The 25609-nt window shown below is 33.5% G+C and overlaps 5 protein-coding genes, 1 long non-coding RNA gene and 1 pseudogene across 9 annotated transcripts; 3 read left to right on the top strand and 4 right to left on the bottom strand.

Moving 5' to 3' along the window:
- Nucleotides 1-1052: 1052 nt before the first annotated feature.
- Nucleotides 1053-2810, top strand: LOC104764203 (uncharacterized). The gene is made up of 4 exons (XM_010487692.3): nt 1053-1521; nt 1609-1764; nt 1879-2074; nt 2530-2810. The coding sequence occupies exons 1-4, from the start codon at nt 1153-1155 to the stop codon at nt 2583-2585; spliced, it is 777 nt and encodes a 258-aa protein (XP_010485994.1). The 5' UTR covers nt 1053-1152; the 3' UTR covers nt 2586-2810.
- Nucleotides 2811-4721: 1911 nt separating this feature from the next.
- On the top strand, nt 4722-6442 carry LOC104764202 (uncharacterized). 2 transcript variants are annotated; one of them, XM_010487691.3, is made up of 4 exons: nt 4722-5269; nt 5351-5506; nt 5627-5822; nt 6195-6442. In XM_010487691.3, the coding sequence occupies exons 1-4, from the start codon at nt 4901-4903 to the stop codon at nt 6248-6250; spliced, it is 777 nt and encodes a 258-aa protein (XP_010485993.2). In that variant the 5' UTR covers nt 4722-4900; the 3' UTR covers nt 6251-6442. The 2 variants fall into 2 exon arrangements, with proteins under 2 accessions (XP_010485993.2, XP_087359201.1); XM_087503075.1 differs by having other exon boundaries at nt 5148-5269; nt 5343-5506.
- A 5175-nt stretch (nt 6443-11617) lies between these two features.
- LOC104764201 (uncharacterized) lies at nt 11618-13277 on the bottom strand. The gene is made up of 4 exons (XR_763735.3): nt 12762-13277; nt 12609-12688; nt 12156-12237; nt 11618-12054 (listed from the first exon to the last, which is right to left on the bottom strand). It is a non-coding gene; the product is annotated as an uncharacterized LOC104764201 (long non-coding RNA).
- Nucleotides 13278-14311: 1034 nt separating this feature from the next.
- Nucleotides 14312-16054, top strand: LOC104764200 (uncharacterized). Its single transcript, XM_010487690.2, has 4 exons — nt 14312-14813; nt 14910-15065; nt 15176-15371; nt 15737-16054. Exons 1-4 carry the CDS (start codon nt 14484-14486, stop codon nt 15781-15783), a joined length of 729 nt encoding a protein of 242 aa, XP_010485992.1. The 5' UTR covers nt 14312-14483; the 3' UTR covers nt 15784-16054.
- Nucleotides 16055-16360: 306 nt separating this feature from the next.
- Nucleotides 16361-18039, bottom strand: LOC104764199 (uncharacterized; annotated as a pseudogene). The gene is made up of 6 exons (XR_015591670.1): nt 17915-18039; nt 17449-17602; nt 17280-17349; nt 16973-17193; nt 16746-16886; nt 16361-16614 (listed from the first exon to the last, which is right to left on the bottom strand). The product of XR_015591670.1 is annotated as an uncharacterized LOC104764199 (transcript).
- A 3304-nt stretch (nt 18040-21343) lies between these two features.
- LOC104764198 (protein SRC2 homolog) lies at nt 21344-21895 on the bottom strand. Of its 2 annotated transcripts, XM_010487685.2 has the most exons (2): nt 21602-21895; nt 21344-21421 (listed from the first exon to the last, which is right to left on the bottom strand). In XM_010487685.2, the coding sequence occupies exons 1-2, from the start codon at nt 21893-21895 to the stop codon at nt 21344-21346; spliced, it is 372 nt and encodes a 123-aa protein (XP_010485987.2). The 2 variants fall into 2 exon arrangements, with proteins under 2 accessions (XP_010485987.2, XP_087357034.1); XM_087500908.1 differs by having other exon boundaries at nt 21344-21895.
- Nucleotides 21896-22323: 428 nt separating this feature from the next.
- Nucleotides 22324-25431, bottom strand: LOC104767334 (PWWP domain-containing protein 4-like). Its single transcript, XM_087503074.1, is given in 3 exon segments — nt 22324-22849; nt 22852-24423; nt 24855-25431. Coding segments are annotated over 3 exon segments (2529 nt in total). The 5' UTR covers nt 25393-25431; the 3' UTR covers nt 22324-22430.
- Nucleotides 25432-25609: the final 178 nt, after the last annotated feature.

The raw sequence follows: 25609 nt of genomic DNA, 5'->3' as shown, positions 1-25609 counted from the left end.
TATCCTCAAAATTATTTTAAACTTTAGAATGGTAAAAATCTTTCACTTGCTTCCACACAAATTTATTATTACAAACAATAAAGAATATAATATATGATTGTGGATAGGGAAACTCGAAAAGACCTAAAGAAATGTATATGCTAGTGAGTGTGGGAATTCAATATATATTTGCTATTGACTCCAAAAGAAACTATCTTATTACTTATTATCAGCGTAAATATGTCCGGTGTAACCATATATCAAACATGAGAATACACGTCAGTCAACATATGCCTTTTTCTTTTGTTAAAGGAAGTCAATCTATTAATGAAGCAACAAACAATCTGACATAAGAAACCGGAATGATTTAAAAGACAAAAAAAACAGCATTATGCAAAATAAAGCAATATATGACATAATGCATGCAGTTCAATTCTTATAATTTATAATGATACAGTACTATTATTAGTATTTTGTCTTCCATCCATGACTTTTTTTATCCTACCAATATTGGAAAACAGCTAAAGCAACTTGTATAAGCACAAAATTTAACAATTATATATAGACATGTTACGGTTTAGACTCTTAATTTTGTTTTAAAGGTTCAGTATTGTCACATCAGAAGTCAATAATCAGTCATAAGTTTCATAACTCAAAAAAGTGACAGAAGATAAACAACCTTTCCTGTGAGAAAAAATTATACTCACAACAAATAGACAATAACTGTCTACAAAATATAAACCAATGCAGACTTGCAAGTTGCAACAAGTGTTCAATAAATCGATAATTTAAAACATTTATCGATAAATACGAAATATTATCAAAAAAAAATATTGCAGATAATAATATATTAACCGTAGTTTACGATGATCAAGTGCGTCCTGCTGCAGTGAGCCATATTCGACCGCTAAAAAATATATAGTCATAAGACTCATAACTCACACTGCGGTCATAAATCATAACGATTGGAAATAATATTGAAGAAAAAAAAGAAAAAAAAAAAATATTGAACCTTTTGGTCATGAAAGGGTCCTTGGTTTATATTTTATAAACCTATAGTTACGACAAATAGTTACGACACATCACACCAGTCTATCGTGTATATCTGTGCGTTGACCCCCAAATTTAAATTGAATTGAAAAGGGGAATTAGGGTTTACTCAAATAATCGGGGATGGCTTCCACCAAATCAAGCGACACCGAGAGAAAGGATGGATCTTGCGAGACTCAACCGACGGAGGCCATGGAAATTCCCACCGGAGATGACTCTTCTTTGTTGGGGAAGCGCAAGGTCGAAACAACGAACCTGGAGGAGGATCCCGGTGAAAACGAAGGCGACATAGAAGAAGGTGTAGAGGACGAGGAAGAAGAGGAGGAGAAGGAGGATAGGGATTCGGAATGGGATAAGGATAGCTATTTGGAATGGGACAAGGATAGCTTCGATGGACGGGAGTATCATTCCTCTGAGAATAGTGAGGAGTATACGGACAAGGAATTCGAGAAGAAAGCCCATTTTTACAGTCGCACGGTCATCGAAACCAAGGTCTTATCATCCTTTTTCATCAAATTTTGAATCTTTTGTTATATTTATAACATAAATCCTAATTTTTGTTATGTTTTGTTTTTTTAGGGTTTTTTTGAGCCAAGTGACAAATTCCCACCTTGCCGCTGGGGTGGGATTTCTGCAGTCCCGGGTCTTGATACCAAAATGCGTGAAGGTAACACAGTTCGTGAGTTCTTAGCAGACATGGTATCTCTCTGTGTTGAAAAATATAACAAACGAAAGGTAAGCAAGCCAACTCTCTCTCTAAACTCTAGTCTCTAGTTCGGGCCTTTCAGAGTTCCAAGTGTTGTTAGGATATGATAAGGCCATTCTTAAATTGTCTCTTTTGTTTCCCAGGGATTTAATGTGATTCTCGAGCTTGTTTTGAGGGCTAATTACAACCCAGGGGGCTGCACAAAGTACTACATCACTTTTGCTGCTAGAGAGTCTGACTCTCCTGATGCACCTCTAGTCGAGTATCAAGCTAAAGTGGCTTGGTCTGCTGGCATTACTTATCCCATCCTTTGCAGACCCACTTCTCCACCAAAATTCGGTATCTTTTTCACCTCTCCTATTCAGATCTCCACATATTGTATTTTTGTAAATTAAATGACTAGAACAGAGTACACCATTCAGTGAAGAAACCACACTTCACTAAGTTATATCTACTTCTAGGGTTTTTTTTTGCTAAACAAACTACTTCTAGGGTTTTTTTTTTGCTAAACAAACTACTTCTAGGGTTTGGTTGACACATCTGATCTTCTGGTTTTGTCTTCTCGACATGGCAAATATTATTTTTGAGACTCTTCTGCTTAGCTTGATTATGGAGTGTATGAAACAATGTTGCTTCTAGACTAGGTTAGATGATGCGCACTTAACCACTCTGATTGTTATCTCGTAAAAATGATGGCAATGGTGCATAGAGATATGGCTGGTTCTGTCTGTTTCTTTTAGCCTACCAACTTACTGTTAACATCTGATCTTGCTGTTTTTTTTTTTTTTTGCTAGTTGAAAGAGATCAAGTGAAAGAGGTAGCGGACGAGGTGATGGAAGAAAGCAGTTGAAGAATTTCATAAGGCTGCTTTCTTTAACGACTCTACTAAGTAGGATTGTGTATATTACCCGGATCTTTCTGTGAATGTGGTTTAAGTTTATCTCGTTGATTGTGATTCGTACTCCATTTCTTATCTTCTGCTATCAAGGTTATATGATACATACACTAGTATGAAATCCTCAAGATATAGTGTATTTTAGATTTGAGTTGACCTTGGAAGTAGAATTTGACGACATTTTTTTTTCGGCCAACTATTATATTAATTAAATTAAAATTTTACAGTTTGCTTATGACATATTTTAGCAACTCCAAGAGATTACAAGAGGAGAATTTTTTATTCGAGCTACTTTTGCTAATGTATCAGCCAGAACATTAGCTTTTCTGTTGATGTGCTTAAAGAGAAAAACTCCTTTAGCCCACGAGATAATATCCTCTAGGTAACACTGTAACTTCGATATCTCTTTGGGTGAGCGCTCCATAATGACATCTTCCAAATAGTGATAGATGATTTGTGAGTCACCACAAAAGGTGACATCTTGATACCCAAGACGTTTTAATTGAAAGGTCGCTTCTCTTAGTGCACATGCTTCAGCTTCCAGCGCGGTATCTGTTGGCTCTATTGCTGAGTAGCCCTTGAGGATGTAGTTTCCTTGAACATTATGCAAAGTCCAAGCTATCCCCGTCTTGTCATCTTTCAAATATATAAAACTAAATAGCTTAATATATACTTATCTGTTTGGTCCTTATTTTCGTTATTTTCGTATAACCAAGCCCAATCAAATCAAACCCAAGAGGCTTGACCATAAAATTAGGGACTTTGGTTTGACGACCAATGGCAATTTCAACCAGAATATATATTACCACATATACCAAATTAACCATACTTAATTATAGGACATAACATTTGTGTGATTTACTTGGAAAATACCAAATTGACTTCAAGGATATAGTTAGGGTTTGTTCGATACTTGACATGGCTCCAAAATCAAGCGACGTCGAGGTGAAAGATGGATCTTCGAGCGACCTAGAACTGAAGAAGCCCATTGAAACTTCCAACGGCGTTGTTGCCTTATCGTTATTGGGGAAGCGCAGGGCCGAAACTCCCAACCCTGAGGATTCCGGTGAAAGCGAGCAAACAGCTGACAAGGATGGTGTCGAAGAAAACGAATTAGATGAGGATAGTGAAGACGGAGAGATTAACAGAAATAAAGAGCCCGAATGGGGTTATGATAGCTTCGATGGCCGGCAATATGATTCATCTAATCTGAGAGAGTATTCATCTAATGCCGTCTATAAACACCAGCTCATCGAAACCAAGGTATCATCCTTTGTCGTCGTGTCATAAATTTTCCTCTTTTGTCTCTTAAAATTCGACAATATTCTAGTTTTAGTCTTAAGGGTATCTTGTTAACCACGTCTGTTTTTTTTTTAAATAAAAAAAAAAAAAATAAATAAATAACACATACCTTTCATTAACTTCAACTGGGGATTACAACATTCCCTCCCATAGAGTAACAACTTTAAACTGAAACAAATACAAGGAAAGATCAGAGGAAATATCTAAATCAAGTAACCAAGAGAGAATCATCGGGATTGGATGTTTTGTTGGCGTTTAGGTTTTGGGGGCAGGACAAAGTCACTTTTGCTGCTAGGGAGTCTGACTCACTCCTCATGATGCACCTCTAGTTAGTTGAGTATCAAGCTAAGGTGGTTTTCATCCCTCGAACCAATGTTATTTTGAAGGTTGACCGAGTGACACATAAGTGTTTAGAAAAAAATCAAAAATAATATATACTGATCTTTAATAATCAGCTTTGCGTTACATATGTTAACATAGATAGAAAGCCTATCGGCCCAATCAGATACTTGTAATTCTCTACTTGTTGTTTACCTCATCATACTTGCGAGGACTACTAGCTTTGGTATTATGGCATTATGGTCAAAGTCAATTTTCATATGTCTGTTATTTTTTGAAAAACAAACATTTTTAATAGTATTGTTGAAAAATTAAATTAGTAGAAGTATTTTGGGAAAAGAAAAATGAAACTGTGGTATTTTGAAATTATTTTATAGAATAAGTAGTATTCATAGATTGCATTTTATATTATAGTATATAGATAACAAAAATCATATATTACAAAAAAAAAAAAAGAAGAAAAAAAACTGAATTCTTTTTAATGGCACAAATGTGTGTGTCACGGAGAGGGGAATATAATATAACTTTTAAATTGTGTGTGTTTCTGTTATCTGTGCGTTTGATCTTAGAAAAAACCCCAAATTGAATAATTGAAAAGGGGAATCTAGGGTTTACTCAAAGAATCGGGCATGGCTCCCACCAAATCAAGCGACACCGAGAGAAAGGATGGATCTTGCGAGACTCAACCGACGGAGGCCATGGAAATTTCCACCAGCGATGACTCTTCTTTGCTGGGGAAGCGCAAGGTCGAAACAACGAACCTGGAGGAGGATCCCAGTGAAAACGAAGGCGACAAAGAAGAAGGTGTAGAGGAGGAGAAAGAGGAGGAGGAGGAGGAGGAGGAGGAGGAGGAGGATGAGGAGGATAGGGATTTGGAATGGGATAAGGATAGCTTCGATGGACGGGAGTATCATTCCTCTGAGAATGATGAGGAGTATATGGACAAGGAATTCGAGAAGAAAGCCCGACTTTACCGTCGCACGGTCATCGAAACCAAGGTCTCATCCTCTTTCATCAAATTTTGAATCTTTTGTCATATTTATAACATATCCTAATTTTTGTTATGTTTAGTTTTTTAGGGTTTTTTCGAGCCAAGTGACAAATTCCCACCTTACCTCTGGGCTGGGATTGCTACAGTCCCGGGTCTTGATGACAAAATGCGTCGAGGTATCACAGTTCGTCAGTTCCTAGCAAACATGGTATCTCTTTGTCTTGACAAATATAACAAAGAAAAGGTAAGCAAGCCAACTCTCTCTCTCTCTAATCTCTAGTCTCTAGTTTGGGCCTTTCAGAGTTCCAAGTGTTTTTAGGATATGATGATAAGCCATTCTTAAATTGTCTCTTTTGTTTCCCAGGGATTTAATGTGATTCTCGAGCATGTTTTGAGGGCTAATTTCAATCCAGGGGGCTGCACAAAGTACTACATCACTTTTGCTGCTAGAGAGTTTGACTCTCCTGATGCACCTCTAGTTGAGTATCAAGCTAAAGTGGCTTGGTCTGCTGGCATTACTTATCCCATCCTTTGCAGACCCACTTCTCCACCAAAATTCGGTATCCTCTCCTATTCACATCTCTCCAATTAGTTTTGTATATTTAAATTAAATGACTAGAATAGATACACCACTCAGTGAAGAAACCACACTTCACTAAATTTTATCTACTTCTAGGGTTTGGTTGACACATCTGATCTTCTGGTTTTGTCTTCTCGACATGGCAAATATTATTTGTGAGACTCTTCTGCTTTAGCTTGATTGTGGAGTGTATGAAACAATGTCGCTTCTAGACTAGGTTAGACGATGAGCACTCTGATTGTTATCTCGTAAAAATGATGGTCAATGGTGCATAGAGATATGGCTGGTTCTGTCTGTTTCTTTTAGCCTACCAACTTACAGTTAACATTTGATTTTGTTGTCAATGTGCTAGTTGAAAGAGATCAAATGAAAGAGGTAGCCGACGAGGTGATGGAAGAAAGCAGTTGAAGAATTTCACAAGGCTGTTTTCTTTAACGACTCTACTAAGTAGGATTGTGTATATTACCCCGATCTTTCTGAATGTCGCTTAAGTTTATTTCGTTGATTGAGATTCATACTCCATTTCTTATCTTTTGCGTTGACCTTGAAGTAGATTTTGACGACATTATTTCAAATATATAAAACATCTGTTTTGGTCTTCTTTTTTTAGACAACGTATCTCTTATATTCTTTTTGGCTTTTTACATATGTCAAACAATCTGTTACTTCTAACTAATTTGTGGTCTTGTATTTTTCTTGGAACATCCACATTTTTATTTGTGTCTAAAAAGTGGTTAGTGGAGACATCCTATTATATTAAGTGAGAAGTACAAATATAAAACTCACCTTAAAATGTGTAAAAAATTACGTTCAATTGTTATTAGAAAAATTTAATTAAGATTAAAATAATTAATTAAATAAATATTTTTAATTCAAAAAACGAAAATAAGGGAACATCAAATAAAATAAATTGTAAAAAAGTAAAAAAAAAAATCTGATAGAATCAAAACTAATTTATATTTAAAAAAAAACTAACAGATAAGACTTTTTTTTACATGTTAGTTATATCTTTTTACTTACTTCACAATTATAACAAATATTTCACAAAGGTTTAAATAATTTTTTTCATTATAAACAAATATTTGATTGACAGATTTTCAATAAACATTTTTAAATACAACAATTATAATATCAACAATAAAGTTTTAATTACAAACCATTATGAATAACATAATAATAAAATAAATTATTATAAATTTTCATCAAAAAAAAAGTTCAGCCTGCGATTTTCCGCGGGATAGTACCTAGTACCAAATTAATTGAGTAATTACATCTTCAAAATTTTGAAACTCAGTGATAACATTAAAATAATACATAAATGTGACAAGATTTTTTATTTTATTTTATATCCCTACTCACATTAATAAGATTATATCTAAAATTTAATACACAAAATCTTTTTGTATTAAATGAGTTTTCTGAAGAGTCTAGGAAAATAATTAACGAATGAGAGCAAGCCACGTGTAGCTTTATCTCAGTTCCACTTCGTATAACAAGCCCAATAAACCAAACAGCCAAATAATGATAAGCAGAGGAAGAAAGAAATATGATTAGTGTTGGCCTGTTGGGTAAGTAAGTCATATATCGAACTTTTTGGTTAATGAGATTAGTTAAGGATTTTTTTTTTTTTTTTTTAATGTTCTCTTTTTATTTTACTTGCACTTAAAAACTTTAAAAGTTAGAAGATCTACAAGCATTGTTTGTTTATAATACAGAGAGGTAGGGGTGGGGATCTGAAAACAAAAAATATCTATCCAAATTATACCATAAAAATGTGATTTTTTTTCTTGTTTGAACCTTTACTTTCTAGTTCTAATTTCCATTAAAACAATTTTAATACCTAATAACACTAGAATTTAATAAAATTTATAAACCAATAAATTGAATAAGAAATGAATTTAAAAAGAATCTATGAAATACACAATTGAATAACACTAGATTTGTATAGATTTCTAAATTCTTTCAAATTCAATAAAAATCATATGTTTCAATACCCCTCTTCAGTGAACCAAGTCTTGTATCATTCTTGGCTTCTTGCTTATAGTTTTTGAGCAGCAGATCATTCTCGGCAAATTTTCGTTTCTTGCTTTCGTTGTATTGGTGGCCGGCCCAATGCTAATGCCAATGATTTGACTTTAATTAGTGAAGCTTTTGCTGAATATGATTTTCAATTGTGTTGAAGATATTATAGTAAAACTATCAATAGATTAAAATTCTTAAATAAAAATTGCATATTTAGGAGATTTTGCATACTCATAATTAAGCCATAGCAATACAACTATCAATAGATATACTCATAACGATATATCTTCCTGCCACAACAATACCAAACGATTCATCCCCTTACTTTTTGTTTTGATAAAGATTCATCCGCTTACTTTTTCATTTTAGTTGAGATATCCTCAATATTCTTCAAACTTTAGAGATGGTACACAAATTCATTACTAGTTTATTACAAACAATAATATATCATTGTGGTAGGGAAACTCGAGAAGACCTAAAATGTATATGCTAGTGAGTAGTGAGTATGGGAATTCAATATATATTATATTGACTCCAAAGGAAACTATATTACTTATTATCAGCGTACATATATGTAAGGTGTAAATGTGTAATATATCAAACATGAGAATACACGTCAATCTACATATGCCCTTTTTTGTTTGTTAAAGGAAGTCAATCTATTGATGAAGCAACAAACAATTTGATAAAGGGAGTAGTACTTACTATGCATTTCATATGAAACCGGAAGGATTTAAAAGAAATAAAAAAAAACAGCATTATGCAAAACAAAGCATATATGACATGATGCAATTTCTTATAATTTATAAGGGCATCATTACTGGAGTAACCGGCCAATGTTTTTCAAAAAGATAAAAAAAAATATTTTTTTCACGAATTATTATTATTTACTTATTTATTAATAGTTGTTCCACTGAACACATAACACCTATCTTATTTGTTACCTGTCTTATTTGTTATGAGTACCGATTCTCAAGTTACTATGGGAAAAAACGTTTCCCCGTTTTTTCTCTTCTGTCTCCCTTTTATTAATTTTTTAATAAGAGTAATGGTAAGAGAATCTACCAGAATAGATGGTCTAATGATACAGTACTAATTATTATTCTACTATATTAATTGGAAAGTACAAATATGAAACTAACCTTAAAATGTGTAAAAAATTACATTCAATTGCTATTAAAAAAATTTAATATAACTTAATTAATTAATTTAAGTAAATATAATTAACTAAAAAACAAAAAACACTCACAGATTAAATATTAAAAAATCTAAAAAAATAATAACAAAATATTTTGGTAAAACTAAATTTAAAGATTTTGTTAAGATTTCAAATTATGATTCTCCTATCATCTTTATTTAATTTTATTTACAAATGTTTGGAATTTTCATATAATACTTATGATTAATAAAATACATAATTTTCTGCATATGTTGTGATTTGGATTTTAAAAAACGAAGATATATCACTCAATCTATGAAAAATGTGTGTTTTAATTTTAACATTGGCGGGTTGGTAAAACTATTTTATCTAGATAATAAATTAATTATTTTTATTTTCTCACAATTATAATATTAAAATTACTATTTTATATTTCACAAAATATGATGCAAATACAACAAACAAACAATATAAAACTGTAATAATACATCAAAAATAAAATACTATAATATTCTAAAATAATTAGTATTCAAATAGACTAATAGATTTACAGAACAATTAAAAATAAATATTATTTCAAACGAAATAACTTTAAAAAAAATATAATTTTTTAAAAAATGTTGATCCGTGCTTTAAGCACGGGATATCTCCTAGTTTATTAGTATTTCGTCTTCCATCCATGACTTTTTTATCCAACCAATATTGGAAAACAGCTAAGCAACTTGTATAAGCACAAAAGTTAACACTCCTATAGACACTACATGTTAGAGTTTAGGCTCTTAATTGTGTTTTAAAGGCTCAGTATTGTCACCAGTTGTCACATCATATGAGGTCAATAATCAGTCATAAGTCTCGTAACTCAAAAAGTCACAGAGTAATGAATTACAAAAAATAGACAACCTTTCGTGAAAAAAAATTTATACTCACAACAAATAGGCAATAGCTGTCGATAAAATATAAGTCAATGCAGACTTGCAAGTTGCAACAAGTGTTCAGTAAATTGATAATTTAAATCATTTATCGTCTTATCGATGAATATAAAATATTATAAAGTAATTTTTGCAGTTAATATATCATCTCCAACCCATTTCTTCATTTTTTACTCTATTTTGGAGTAACTCCATTTCGTAGATGGTTTTACTCCAACCTATTTCTCCATATTTGACTCCAAAAGAAAATACTCTTAGAATATTCTTCTTACATCTTATTATTAATTTATATAATGATCTTTTATTTATTTAAATTACAAATTTGACCCAATTATTTTATTTTTAGCAAAAAAGAATTTTTTTAGCATGTTATTTATATTTAAAATTTATTATTGAACAACATTACATTACACAATATTCATCAATTATTAGTATTTGTTGTATTAAGTTGTTTCTAATCTTCAGTTTAAGTCATATTATGTGTTTAAATTTTTATTGATAGTAATGTTATTTTGTACTTTTGTTTGTATTGTCCATTTTCTATGTTATATATGTTAATTGTTAAATTTTAAAATTATTATTTATAAGTTTAAGTAGAAAATAATAATATTTAACTGTATTTATATATAAAATATAAATCTATATAAATTTAATGGACTGATTTGCAAATAAAAAAGCTCAACTCCAAAATGGAGAAATGAATTAAAAGTCTCCAAATATAGAGACAAATATAGAAATCTCTATTTTGGAGATGGAAATAAAGTGGGATTGGAGAAGATTTTTCTCAAAAATGGAGTTTGGAGGTAGAAATGGAGATAGATTGGAATTGGTATTAACCATATTTAATGATGATCAAGTGCCTCATGGTGCAGTTGAGGCTAAAAATACAGTCATCATAAGGGCATCTTTAAAGGGACAACTTTTTTTTGTGTTCTTAGATTAAATATATTAGAAAAATAATCTAAGATCAGTAGTTAAGATCTTTTGCTAAAAAATTAGTTATAGGGAGAACATGTTTAAGATCATAAGATTTAATAATATAATATTTTTAAACATATTTCAATTATAAAATCTAATGAATTTGGTATATAATATTACAATTAAACTTATTACAATTATATATTATTCTTAAACATATTCTTAAACTTATAAACTTATAAATTATAAAAATTATAAAAGAACATTTAAATTTCAAACTTATAAAACTTTTACTAAATTCAAAATACAATACCAAATTTTTATGAAACAACAAAACATTGTAAATAATTTTTTTTTTAAAAACCAAACAAAGAAACATGGTGTTTAGGGATCTCTTCTACAGCTTGAAGTTGAAGGTTCAGGCTTTTTGTACAGACAAGTGAGAAACATGGTTAGTTTTGTGTTCTCTTTAACGATGCTTGACAAGGCGAAGTAATGTTTTTAGTCTGCTGAGTCCTTTCCACATTTGCAGGTAGCTTTGCTGGTTCAGATTGGAAAAGAAGCATTGGATTCAGATATTGTCCCAATGATTCTGGAAACCAAAGACAGGAGGGAGCTTGCAAAGTATACAAATTTGCCTGCACCGCCTCATGGTCTTTGTCTTGTGTCTATCAAGTATAAGGAAGACCATTTGAAGCTTCCACTGGATTGTCCTGTAACTAGTTTTGGTAGACATCACACTATAACAAGATGTAAACTTCCCTTCTATTAAATCATTCTTCTGTTTAACATAAGAAACTGAAAAAAAATCAAACATTGTCTATTTACTTCTCTGCAAGACGACTACAATCTTCATAGGATCAAGCTAGACATTTTGAGTGGAAAGTCCTGATACTATATCTCAAAGAAACGAAGCTCAACCATGAATTCTTTCTGTTGTGGGAGAACCAAGCAACAACCTTGGCAGAAGCAAGCACTTGAATAGCATATTCCATAGCAAATATTGTCTTATCTACAGTCACGGGGTTAGCTCCATTCTTCAGATCAATCTGAATTCCAGACTCCACTCTGAAACTAAACGGTCCAACAATCTGCAACCATCAACTAGAGGCAGCCTGAAAACACCAGTGAATCCAAAACCTGAAAGTATTCAAAACAGAAACTGCAGTTTCCAAAACCAAAACCTGCAAGAAGAAAAAAACAGAACCTGTAGTTTTAAAAACCAAAACCAGAAAGTATTAACTGCAGTTTTCAAAACCAAAACCTGTTGGAACAAAAACAGAACCTGTAGTTTTAAAAATCAAATCCCTGCAGTTTTAAAACCAAAACCTTCGGGCTTTCTTGTAATGTCCATTGAAAGTTTCGTTCTACAAGAAAGAAGGAATGCTTTATTTAAGATTACAGTCATGAAAGCAAAGAAGGGAAGAAACATCAAACGAAAGATTACAGTAATAATGCACCATGAATCTGTTAACAATAGAGGACCATGACATCATTATCGACTAATGATTTTCATTACATCTCTAAAGTGAAAGGCTAGCGAATGAAAGAGCTCTGTAGTACCAAGTTGCTAACATACTACCTGTTTTCTATATGGAAAACTAGGAACTTCATGTGATTCAGGAAATGAAACTAATCCATTTGCTCAAAGATAATATAAGCCAACCAAACTTCTCCTCCCTCATCTTAAAACTCTCACATCAATCCTTAAAACAAATAAGAAGATTCAAAAGCTGACCTTGAGTCCAGGAACATAATCACCACGCTTGTAGTAAGATGGACTCTTCATGGCTCTCCATTCAGCAGTTCCCATTACATCTACACAAATCAATGCAATTCAATCGCACCATTACAAAACCTCCAAAAAAAAATGAAAGCAATTCAATCGCACCTGATGCTTCTCCTTCTTAGCATCTATCATCGATACAGAACTAAGACGGGTTTCTCAATTTCTTTCTCGAACGTGAACGACGAAGACGAAGAAGATTCTGATGGCTGAGTATCGGAATCGGGTTGACGATTAAAAGCTCTTCCGATTAACATCGCTGCCAGTTAATTTCTTCCCTCTCCGGTGACAGAAATGGACTTCTCTCTCACCTTGTAGCTTTTAGTCGGCGAAGATGGTGACCACGAAGCTTTCGCCGTTTTGGAGAGAAAAAAGAAAACGATTTCGAAGAGAAAGAAAAATGAAAAATTTTCTTTCTTTGCAAAAAATCTCAACCAATCAGCTTAACCCACGTCCTATAAGAACTGAGGTTAAATCAGTTCTTATTGAAGAACAAAAAAAAAATGTTCTAAATCCACTGTTACAATATTTTTATTTTAAAAATGCCTTAGAACAGCCTCATAGTTGTGCAGATAAAGATGGCCTAACACTCATAACTCACACTGTAGTTAAATCATAACTATTGGAAATAATATTGAACAACAATATGTATTTATTTGTTTTGGTCATAAATCATAACGATTGGAAATAATATTGAACAACAATATGTATGTATTTATTATAAATGTACACAAATCGTTACCACGCATCACACCAGTCTATCAATAAAGCTTACTCTGATAGTGTCAGTCTGTTTATAAGTTAAAATACTAGTCGTTAGATAAGTATTAAATTAATTAATAATTAATAACAAACAATAAATAATTTATTGTTTTTAAAAAACAATAAATAGTTTATTATAGAAGGTTTTTTTTTTTTTTTTGAAATGATTGACTGAATTGAAAGAGTTAAAGTGAATAGAAAAATGAAAGATATTTTAATAGTATCTGTTAAAATTCTATCCAAATCATACTGTATAAAAGTTGAGATTTGCTTCTTGTTTTTACCTTTACTTTCTACTTATTTATTTATTACTAACTTACAGTGCCATTAGAAATTTTTTACTACCTAACAAACACTAGGATTTAATAAAATTCATAAACCAATGAAACACACAATTAAATAACACGAAATTTGTATAGATTTCTAAATTCTTACAAATTCAATAAAAATCATATTTTCAAAACCTCTCTTCAATGAACCAAGTTTTGTATCATTCTTGCTTATAACATATATTCTTCAATGCTAAATATTTGTTTACTCAAGCCATAGTTTGACAAGAGGTCAAGATTATTCTCATTTTAATATATTCTGAATTTCCTAGAAAACAAATCTCCTAAATACCTTCAAATGAGTTTTTTTTCTTCCAAAAATACCATTAATAAATAAAACTAAAAATTACTTTGTTTTCTAAAGTAGCACTAAAATATTTTTTAAATCAAAAATACCACAAATCTAAAATTAAACTTTCAACTTTCAAAAACTAAATTCTAAACACTAAACTCTACCCTTAAAAACTGTGTCCTAAATTTAAAAATATTCAATCCAAATCTACAAACATAAACTGTGTCATAAATCTACAAACATAAATTTTGTAACAAAATCATAGATTGAGTAATAAAGAAAAAAAAAAAAACTGACTCTTTTCGATGGCACAAACGTAAAATAAGTGTCACGGAGAGGCATAAAATTACTGATATAACTTTTAAAATCGTGTATAACTTTGCTCTTTGAAAAGCCCCAACTTGAATTGAAAAGGGGAATTAGGGTTTACTCAAATAATCGGGGATGGCTTCTACCAAATCAAGCGAGACCGATAGAAAGGACGGATCTTGCGAGACTCAACCGACGGAGGCCATGGAAATTCCCACCGGAGATGACTCTTCTTTGCTGGGGAAGCGCAAGGTCGAAACAACGAACCTGGAGGAGGATCCCGGTGAAAACGATGGCGACATAGAAGAAGGTGTCGAGGAGGAGGAGGAGGATAGTGATTCGGAATGGGATAAGGATAGCTTCGAGGGACGGGAGTATCATTCCTCTGGGTTTGAGGAGGAGTATATGGACAAGGAACTTGAGAAGAAAGCCCGTTTTAAAAGTCGCACGGTCATCGAAACCAAGGTATTATCATCTTCATCCTTTTTGATCTCCACTAGTCACTACGTAAATACCAAGTAACATCCTAGTTTTTGTTTTGTTTTGGTTTTTACTTTTTAGGGCTTTTTCGAGGCAACTGACAAATTCCCACCTTGCTGCTGGGGTGGGATTGCTACAGTCCCGGGTCTTGATGATAAAATGCGTCGAGGTATCACAGTTCGTCAGTTCTTAGCAGACATGGTATCTCTTTGTGTTGAAAAATATAACAAACGAAAGGTAAGCCAACTCTCTCTAGTCTCTAGTATCTCTAGTTTGGCTTTTCAGAGTTCCAAGTGTCAGGGTATATATGAGAGCCATTCTTAAATTGTCTCTATTTTGTTTCCCAGGGATTAAATGTGACTTGCGAGCATGTTTTGAGGGCTAATTTCAAGGCAGGGAGCTGCACAAAGTACTACATCACTTTTGCTGCTAGAGAGTCTGACTCTCCTGATGCACCTCTAGTCGAGTATCAAGCTAAAGTGGCTTGGTCTGCTGGCATTACTTATCCCATCCTTTGCAGACCCACTTCTCCACCAAAATTCGGTATCCTCTTCTATTAACATCTCTCCATGTAGTTTTGTATATTGAATGACTAGAACAGAGACACACCATTCACTGAAGAAACCACACTTCACTAAATTTTATCTACTTCTAGGGGTTGGTTAACACATTTGATCTTCTGGTTTTGTCTTCTCGACATGGAATATATTGTGTGAGACTCTTCTGCTTTAGCTTGATTGTGGAGTGTATGAAACAATGTCGCTTCTAGACTAGGTTAGACAATGGGCACTCTGATTGTTATCTCGTAAAAATGATGGCAATGGTGCATATAGATATGGCTGGTTCTGTCTGTTTCTTTTAGCCTACCAACTTACTGTTAACATCTGATTTTGTTGTCAATGTGCTAGTTGAAAGAGATCAAGTGAAAGAGGTAGCCGAGGAGGTTATGGAATAAAGCAGTTGAAGAATTTCACAAGCTTGTTGTTTTAGCCTGCTGCTTTCTGTAACGAGTCTAGTAGACCAATTAGTTATTCACTAGTATTTTTCTACGTTAAAGACCGATTGTGTATTACCCGGATCTTTCTGAATTTCGCCAGCTATGTTAAGTTTATCTCGTTGATTGAGATTTGTACTCCATTTCTTATCTTCTGCTATGAATTGGTACTCCATTTCTTATCTTCTGCTATGAATTGGTTGTAATAAAATTTCAAGACTATTTATGATTATGATTGATGCTAGTACTCCATCATCTATATCCGAACTAGTAGGAACCATTTATTACCCAGATAACATGAGTATTCAAAGATTGAAGAAAACAGTTAAGAATTTTACAAGGGCTACTTTCTTTTACGACTCTAGTAGGATTCTGTATATTACCCGGATCTTTATGAATGTGGCTTAAGTTTATCTCTAGTACTCCATCATCTACTACTTTTTAAGGCTATTTCTGATAATAAGCAATTAAAATATCTAAACAAATAGGAACCAGTTATTACACAGATAACTTGAGTATTCAAAGTTACGTCATTAAGAAGAGTAAAAAGACAAGTTCATCCTTGAAAGGAAAAAGAAAAGAAACAACCTAGTCTTGTCGACAGAATATGTCACATTCGTTATTGATAAAGACGATGGCATAACCCTTGCAGCCCCACTCTTCACCGTGAGAATTTTGCCCAATGAAAAAAGTTTTACCTTCCCTAGTTACACCGTATCCAATCAGTAGCATGCAGTGAAAAGAAGTGTCTTTGGTTATGGGTGCTTTCTTTCGCATGTGATAAATACCGTCCTGGAAAAAAAAAAGAAGAAGAAAATATTCAATTACTTTTCTTTTGAGATCAAATTTACTGAGATAATCATTTCAGTTTAAACTCATAATAATATTAATGATGTTATCACTTATTAAACCTTTTTACTAACCTGGCCAAGAGCTAAAAATTCAGCGTCCATCTGCAGTATCAAAGCAACAGGATACCTATCCAGTCTTGCTTGGAGAAAGTCAGCGTCCACGTCTTGGTGGAGTTGAAAAGTTTCGTGATATCTCGTCCCCACAGCATTGGCCTAGTAAAAATTTACATATTTATAATTCAGTTCAATGAATGTTAACAAAACTAACAATGTCACATCATAAACACATAATTATTTACCTCTTGAGATTTTTTTTCTCTTGCTGGCTGCTTCAAGATTCCATTCTTAGCAATGTGTTTGATGGCTATCTTAAGGTTGGCAAGTCCAAAGCTTTCTGATGCACCAGGCTTGATTTGATTTATCAGTTCTTCAATTGAAATCTCCACATGCTGGTTGACTGGACGTGTCATGTTATGAAGAGCTTGCGTAAGGCCTGCAAAGCAAATTGCCCAGCAAATGTCTGGATGCATTAAAATAAGCAGTTAATTTTCTTTTCGAAACACTAAACTTAAAAAATAAAATATTTAGTGTTTTAATTATGTATACCTCTATCTCCTTGGTCCATTACGACCAATGATTTGACCGGCCTCAGCACCCCAATCTTTTATGATGCAATCAACTATGCCTAAGAGCTGAAAAATAATCATATCAAAATAGAAGGTAAGTAGAAGTAATATGTACTATATATTTAAGAAAATATAACCATTAATTAATTGTACAACCTCACGGAATGTCTTTTCATTGGTCGCTTGAGAGGATGACGCCGCCGCTTCAGCTCTTTTCCTCAATTCAGCTGCGGCTTTTGCTTGGATATTTTGGTTTTTTCTATTGGGTTTCCCTCCAATAGGAGCCTTTAGTGGATGCTTGTTCTATATAAAAAGACATATATTTTATTAGTTTCAAACAATAACCACAATGATATACTAGTATTTTTGTACAAGTCATATACTATTGAAAACTAACTATATCCGATCCTTCTAATTGAGAGATTAACGAAGATACCAATATATATTTTAGATAACTATATCCGATCCTTCTTATTGAGAGATTAACCTAGATAGCAATATACATTTAAGAAGGATCAAATCACATCAAGCTATAACCCAATCACATAAAGAGCAAGTTATATATTTAACTATAATCTGAATTAAAGAAGCTAGTAATTAATGTAAGTATCGTACCGGATCCATCCTCTCGCTCCTCTTGTATATCAAACGGAGTCAGATCAGTCAGATAGTGAAGTGACCTGCAAAATAAATCAGACAACAAATACGATTATATATACGGTTAAGATAGAGAAAAAGAAAGTTTACATTTTTGAATAAAAGAACCCAAAGACAACTGATGGGAAATGAAAATGTTGCTTTGACATCCCAAATAGTAATACCCACCCTTTATAAGATGAAAATTGTTGAAGTAAGAAATTAATGCACAAACAAATCAACAGAAAGCTAAGAATCAGAGAAAGACTTGCGAAATCAAATAAACTAGAGACGACGTCTTAAGATCATAGAAAAGTTTACAACTTTAATATAGAAGAACCCCAAATAAAACTGATGAAGAACGAAGATATACTCCACTAGAAGAAGAAACATACCAAACAAAACTTTAACTTTCCTTATATAAAAATCGAGTCTCGGACATCCAAAAACCTTTAAAATGAAGAAGATTGAAGTTTTAGTTGGAAAGACTTCACCTTTTCTCTAGAGGAACGCAAGAAGAAAAAGCTCAGGGAACGAAGACGAAACTATACTATACAGGTAAAAGAAACATACCAAAAAACTAGAAATTTCTTATAAAAATCTAGTCTTTGCACATCAAAACCCTCAAGATGAAAAAAGATTGAAGCTTTTGTTGGAAAGACTTGACCTTTTTTTCTAGAGGAATCCAAGAAGAAAAAACTCAGGGAGAAGGAAGACGGAAACTATACTAAAAGAAACATACCAAAAAAAACTCAAACTTTTTTCTTACAGATCTAAATCTAGAAGCATTTAAAATGAGAAAGAATGAAGTTTTCGTTGGAAAGACTTCACCTTTTTCTTGAAGAACCTTATAAGTAGAAAAATGTCAGGGAGAACGAAGACGAAACTATACTACATGTAAAAGAAACATACCAATAAAACTCCAACTTTCTTAATATCTAATCTTTAACATCTAAAAGCATTTAAAATGAGAAAGATCTAAGTTTCGTTGAAAGTTTTTTAACAAAGACTGCACCTTTTTCTCTTAACAAAGCTAAAAAAAAAAAGAGATAACTTGGGGAGAAGGAGGATAAAAGATGAAGCTCTTACCTCTCTCTCACTCTCTTTCGGCTAAATTAGGGCAGGGAAATTTTATCCGGACATATAGTCCGCTTAAGTAAGAGTCAAAGTTATTGACAACCCAAAGCCTCTCTCTCCCACAGAGGTTTCGGGACCACGATTTTATTCTCCGTTTTTCTTTTCTTTTGTTTTTGTGAAATATACATGAGGTGCTAAATACTGTATTGTCTAGGAGCTTTATGGACATAACAATAATAAAATGTCCTTTTTTAATTTGTTGGCAAAATGATCATCTTTATTCATTTTTTTTTTTCATTTGCTGCCTCTGCCTATGTTAAAAGAAAGAAATCATAAAACTAATAGTATATGATTACATATTGACTTGTGAGAATTATTATATATAATAAATCAAGTTATTGAATTAAATATGAGAGAAACTATATTCATTTTTATAAATCAGTGTAGTGATGTTGATTGAAATCTCTCTCTTATCTAGCTCGTTTCTAGTATTTGATTACTTCATTTATTACTATATTGAAATAACCAAATAGTTCAATAATATTAAGAATAATAATTATAGCGAGTAATATTTTTGGTAACCTATAAAATTCAGTAGAAAACCTGATAAAAACAAATATAATTGTCCGTGAAGTTACTGATCCCGAATCTGATAAGGATATGAACGTGATTATTATTCCTCTAATTAATGATCATGCTGAGTATATATGAACGACAGAACGAGGTCCCGTTTAAACCCTCGCACGGTCATCGGTACCAAGTATAATCCCCGATCCTTATCATAAGTTTATAACTAATACTAATACTAATACATTATTTAGTTTCACTTACATTGAAAATAATATATATATATATATATATATATATATATTTCAAAGAAAAGTTTGGATCTATTAATTAACCTACAAAATATTAAATAACACGATATATATTATTAACAGATATGGGAGTACTTCTCTTTCACTGCTAGGCATTAAATATTTGAAACAAACAATCCTTAATTAAATAACACAAATGTCAAAATCTTTTTGTGAATGGGTAGAATCTTCATAAACCTTCTAAAATGTTAGGAGGTTTCAATTCAATGCATCAAAGTCAAAACCATCTCACTCGGGCTTTTCTAGGTGTAAACACGTTGTTATGTTTAAACTCATTTATTGATATTTGTTTATTTTGGTAATTCTTACAGGTGCATGATGGGTGGGTTGTAATGATCCTCATCGATCAAGTCCGTGGGATCGGAGTTTGAACCTACACTATAATACAAAAGATAATATGATTCACCATTGACACCATACACGAAGGGTAACACGATCGAGATATTCACCATTGTCCCCTAAATATATATATATATATACAATAAATTAGTCATTTTTTTTTGTTTTTTGAAATGTTGAATAAATATTAACAAAAAAATAAGCAAAACATATGTAAAATATCAACAAAAACATAAGTAAAATATTTTTATAAAATAGACTCTCAGATATCATCATACCATCTATTTTTTTATTGTCACATTAGCATTTTGTTAGTTGATTAAAAATATTTTTTCATATAAAATTTTAATATAAGTTTTTAACTTTCATCTAGTTTTTCATTTTACTTTTTAACATCTAATACATTATATAATATTCTATTAATACAAATAAAATATTAAAAAATATGAAATAAGAAGCATTAATACCAAACAAAATATCATATATTTTTAAAACAAAAACGTAAACACATTTTTGAACTAAATACATAAATTAACTAAAAAGATATTGCATTACAATTTTTTACTATTTTGACTATTTTGTGGTCTTACAACACTGGGTCCATGGTTTACCTGCAAACAGAGGCATGCCACGGCTCACGAATATTTAATTAAGCTCCCAGCAACATATATAGAGATAGATTTGCATGACCTATACGCTATAGCTTTTTACCTCAGTTATTTGGAAGTTTCCGATCGAGTTTCAATCGGGAGAGAAATGTGGATGTGTTAAGTGTATCATCGATACACGTTTTATTTTTATCTACTCCATATATTATATCCTACTTGCTAATACATTATTTAGTTTCACTTTCACCTTATGATTGAAGATAATATTTTACCAATAACAAGTTTCGATCTATTAATTAACCTACACTATAATACAAAAGATAATATGATTTACCATTGACACCATACACGAAGGGTAACATCGAGAAATATATCTTTTCGCGCTAATGGCTAAATTTTATTTTGTTTTTTCTAAACTTAAATTCCGGAGATATACATATATATAGAGTAATATAACAATAATAACAAGATATGAAAAAAATATTAGAAATAATGAATAATCGATTCTAAGCATAGATATTGTCGTCTTCACAAGGAGCTGATGGCTCATGTCTAATATTCCCCCAAACTCCTAATCTATAACCCTCATAAACCCTAGCATTATCCGGATCATAACCTCTGATTTGTCCCCTAAAAATACATCCAAATCTCAATCCTAAACATATACTACCCTTTGGTTTTCCAGTCTCGGTTACGACCTGAAAATTTATATTGGCATGCTCGGTTATCGTCTGTTCTTCAATTAAGTGAAGCAATTGCTTTACCGGTACGAAAAGCTTCCCAACGACTTGGTCGGACCCGAAAAATCTCTTACACTTGATTTGAAACACAAACACTGACTCATTCCTTCGAACCTTGTCATCTTCTATATAGAATTTCATAGAGTAGTTCCACCGTAAGATTTTCTTACCGCACGTAGCAGCTGGGGTGACTTGCTGGTCACGTGAACCACGCGTGACCGAGACAGAAACATAGACGGTTGGTCTGAACAAAAGATTTACGGAGTCGAGATCTTGAGCTGATAGAACGTTAACCTCAACCGGTTGATAATAATCCATTATAAGTAAGTGTGGAGAATCAGTAGACGAAGAATGAAGAAGAGGAGAAAAGAGACGAGTAACTTAGAAAGGGATCAGGAGATTTGGGAAATATATATATCCTGTATATATATCGTTTTAAGGATTTGCATCCAAATCAAAAAGCTTTTTTGGTATATTATTCTGTTCTAGATAAGAAAAATATATTTGCTAGATTCGATAATATCCGCTTTTTAATAAAATAAAATATGATTATGCCATGTTAGACATATCACATATGCAAATGTCATGGCGTACCAAAGTTCAAAGGCAAAACAAAAACGTAATATTTTTAGTTTTTTACACCTTGCTAGCGTGTAAAAACTAAAAGTGAATATATTATCAATTTTTATTTCATTTGATACATAATTTTTCGTGGTAAAATAGGAAACCCAATAAAGTTGGTTTAGTTTCGGTTCAATTTGGTTTATAACTCCGGATATTGATAGAGAGAGAGTACAAGTAAACCATACTACCTACTGTAATATAAAAATACTGTAGAATCTAGTTATATGTACTATTTCCATAAGGAATGATAAGGGACGTAACCCAACAAACCCGTGACGTTAGCCACAACATCGTTACACCTTGTTAACAGCTTTATCATCTGCTGGGAGATGTCCACCGTATGCTGCGACGGGTTTAGTGGTGGCTCGACGTGATCCACTTCATTATTAGCAGCAGGCTTCGGTTTTGAGTTTTGCCAAGAGGGAGGAAGAATCGGAGGCAATGTTAACGGAACCGTGTTTTGACTAACATATTCCATAGCAACAGATGATGATGATGATGATGAAGAAGAAACGTGATTTCCATTGTTTCTACCCGAAACTAAAAATGGTGTCTCTGTTTCTTTCCCACCCAACATGAATCTCACTCGTGCTGTTCTGTGGTTACCATTACCGTTCTTGCACGGTTTTTTCAAACAGGACTTGAGTGGATGTTTGGTTGGCTAACTGGCGGTGTTTGCTCTAGCCGCTCGTTCAATGGTTCAGTGATTGGTTCGTCTGTCTTGGCTTTCTTCAGTTCATAATCTCCGGATGCAGAGGAAGCATTCATGTCGCGGAGAAAGTATGTCACGTTCACGTTGCCAAAGATAGAGTTGCTTCCTGATGCATATCTTAAGGCAGTCTGCGCATCGAGTTTATACAGGAAGACAACACGGCAGGTCGAGGATTTCCAGGAAACTCTGATAGCTGATTGATCCAACTGTCCAAAGCGTCCAAACCTCGCCTTAAGCAGAGCGGTGGAAGGGAGAGATGTACCAGGAGGAAACATCATGACCAGCATTGTTGGCTCAACGACCCTTGCAGATGGAGCCATCTTCTTTTCTGGTTGACCTATAGCCGGTTTGGCATTGATGGGGACTGGACCACCTCGGTCTCTTACCAGATTAAAAGGTGCAAGACTTGGTCTCTTCGTTGCTTCTTGGTTGGTTTTCTTGTCAGAGGCCATTGGCTTGAAATGATTGGTATTCTTTAGCTTCTTAGTTGATGGGACATCTTGTTGCTGGGCAGAGGAAAGGCGTTTTCTCCCGGAGTTGGAGTTTGATGTTTTATTGGTTCTGCTCAAAGTTTTTGCACATTTTGACGGATTTGTCGTGGAAGGAGATGCGGCCAAGCTTTTCTGGTAAACAAACGATCGGAAACGCAAAAAGAACTGTCTTACAACTCTAGTGGAACTTCTATCCGAGGATCCAAAGAAAGGGTCAAGCGAGAGAGCTTGCAAATTACTCAACAGCTGCAGACTATCAAGTTTAGAGTTTCTCATAATCAACTTATTGGGGTGTCTCTTTGATGAATCTAATTGAGATGGTTTCTTGGCCCAAGCTTCCCCAGAAGACAAAGCTTTCCTCTTATTTGGACTGTCACGGTTCAGCTCTGACCCAGACTCTTTCTTCATTTTCTTCTTCTTCGGCTTTGGAGGAACATTCTCAGAATTCATTTCTTCAGAAAACCGTTTCAGGTCATTGCCTTTCTTTATCCCAACTCCTGCAGAACATTTCCCCTCAAGAAATGGCCGGACAGAGCCTTCGCCTTCGTTAGATCTAGAATTTGTGCCAGTCTCATCTTGTTTAAGGCTGGTCATTGCTTTAAATCTCTCATGGTCTGGAAATAGAGCAGCTTCTTCTCCCATTCTCACCTTTGATTCTTTAGATAAACCCTTGTCATCATCATGTGAGAGCTTTGAAACAGAGGATTTCTTTATAGGAATATCACCACTTGAAGAGGTAAAGTTCACGCTGACAATTCCGGTATGCTCATGTTTCCTGGGCGTTTGGAGATGTGGAGTCCTTCTCTGCAGTATATGATCCCCAGCTGAAGATCCGTCGATGCTCTGAAGCTGAAAAGATGCTTGGACCTGGCCAAATTCAACTGTCATATCACAAGCTTCCTCTCTTCTTTTGGGATGATATTTTTCTTGTTTAGTAGAATCCTTTACTTTCATAGCTTGCGTAGAGATCTTTGAGTTGCTCAGAGTTACTGCGCTGACCAGTGAGCCACTCAAGGGGGCTGTAAACATAAGGAACACATGAGGAAAGATAAAATCTATTCCAACCACCCAAAAACAATGTAAGTAAAGCAAACTAAAAAGGTAAAATGACACTTAACATTGTGAAATTGCTTTAAAATGCAGAATTTAAGATAAAAAATATGCCATGCCTTTTTTGAAGCATTCTAAGTATACAACTCTAAAGTCTATAAATTCTACCAAAACAGCCTTAAAATGGCCAATTCAAGGATATCAAAGACGCAAAACTCTGTGACTCGAGCAGCAAACAAAAAAAGCCTCATAGAGATCACCAAATTTATAGTATAGAGTACCGCATCTCTGTGATACATAGGATAAAGGTTCAATATAACTTCATCGAATCCGGAAAATGAAGCAGAAATATTACAAATGTATTGAAAACAATGCCAGGATCGCTGAAAGGTGATGCTACCTCGAGTGGGTGCTCTATTAAGTGGTTCCTGTGTCGTCACTGAAGATCTTGCCCTGAAGGCCTGCTCATATGTTTCATCAAACTCCTCAAACACTGCCCTGCGGAAAGCATAAACCGCTACTCTCTTCTGGAAAGACTTTATGCTGTCTTCTGAATCATCACACTCTAGAGGTGCTAATGCACATCCCTTCACAAAAGCTAGAGTTTGAACAGATGAAAAACTATCTCTAGCTTTCTGGATCTGCTTAGAAGAGTAAACAGCTGGAAGCTCGTAATCAGGCACATCAACAGCAAAGTAACCTTTAAAACTAGTAGGCCTAAAGTTAGAAGGATTCCGACATCTACAAGTCAAACCAAGAGCTGACCTTCTACCTACTTCATCCATAGCTTCCTCCACAGCTTTTGCAAAGTGAATCGAATCAGTTTGCTGTGATTTCTCTGAGACATGAGGTTCAAAAGGAATAAGGTGAGAAGGATCGAACCAACCATAACTAGAATCTCCAAAGAAAGCAAAAAGAACGTAACCCATCTTCTTCATACGACGAACAGAGGGAAGCTAGAGAAGATGACAAAAAAAAGAACTTGAGCTTGACAGGGACATTTTGGTAACTTTCCAGCGTCATGAATGATGATGCTCAACGGTTGAACCTTCACATCCAATAACAGGTCGCCACGTCATGTTCCTTTTTTTCGTTTTGGTAAAAACGTGATTTTTCGTCTTCTTTACCCAATGAACTAAATTTTCATTGAGGTGA

The sequence above is a fragment of the Camelina sativa genome, chromosome 19, assembly GCF_030686135.1.
Source record: "Camelina sativa cultivar CO46 ecotype springtype chromosome 19, ASM3068613v1".
Taxonomy (NCBI): domain Eukaryota; kingdom Viridiplantae; phylum Streptophyta; class Magnoliopsida; order Brassicales; family Brassicaceae; genus Camelina; species Camelina sativa.
The sequence above is the reverse complement of the archived record's forward strand: the minus strand, read 5'-3'. Positions and strand labels throughout refer to the sequence as shown.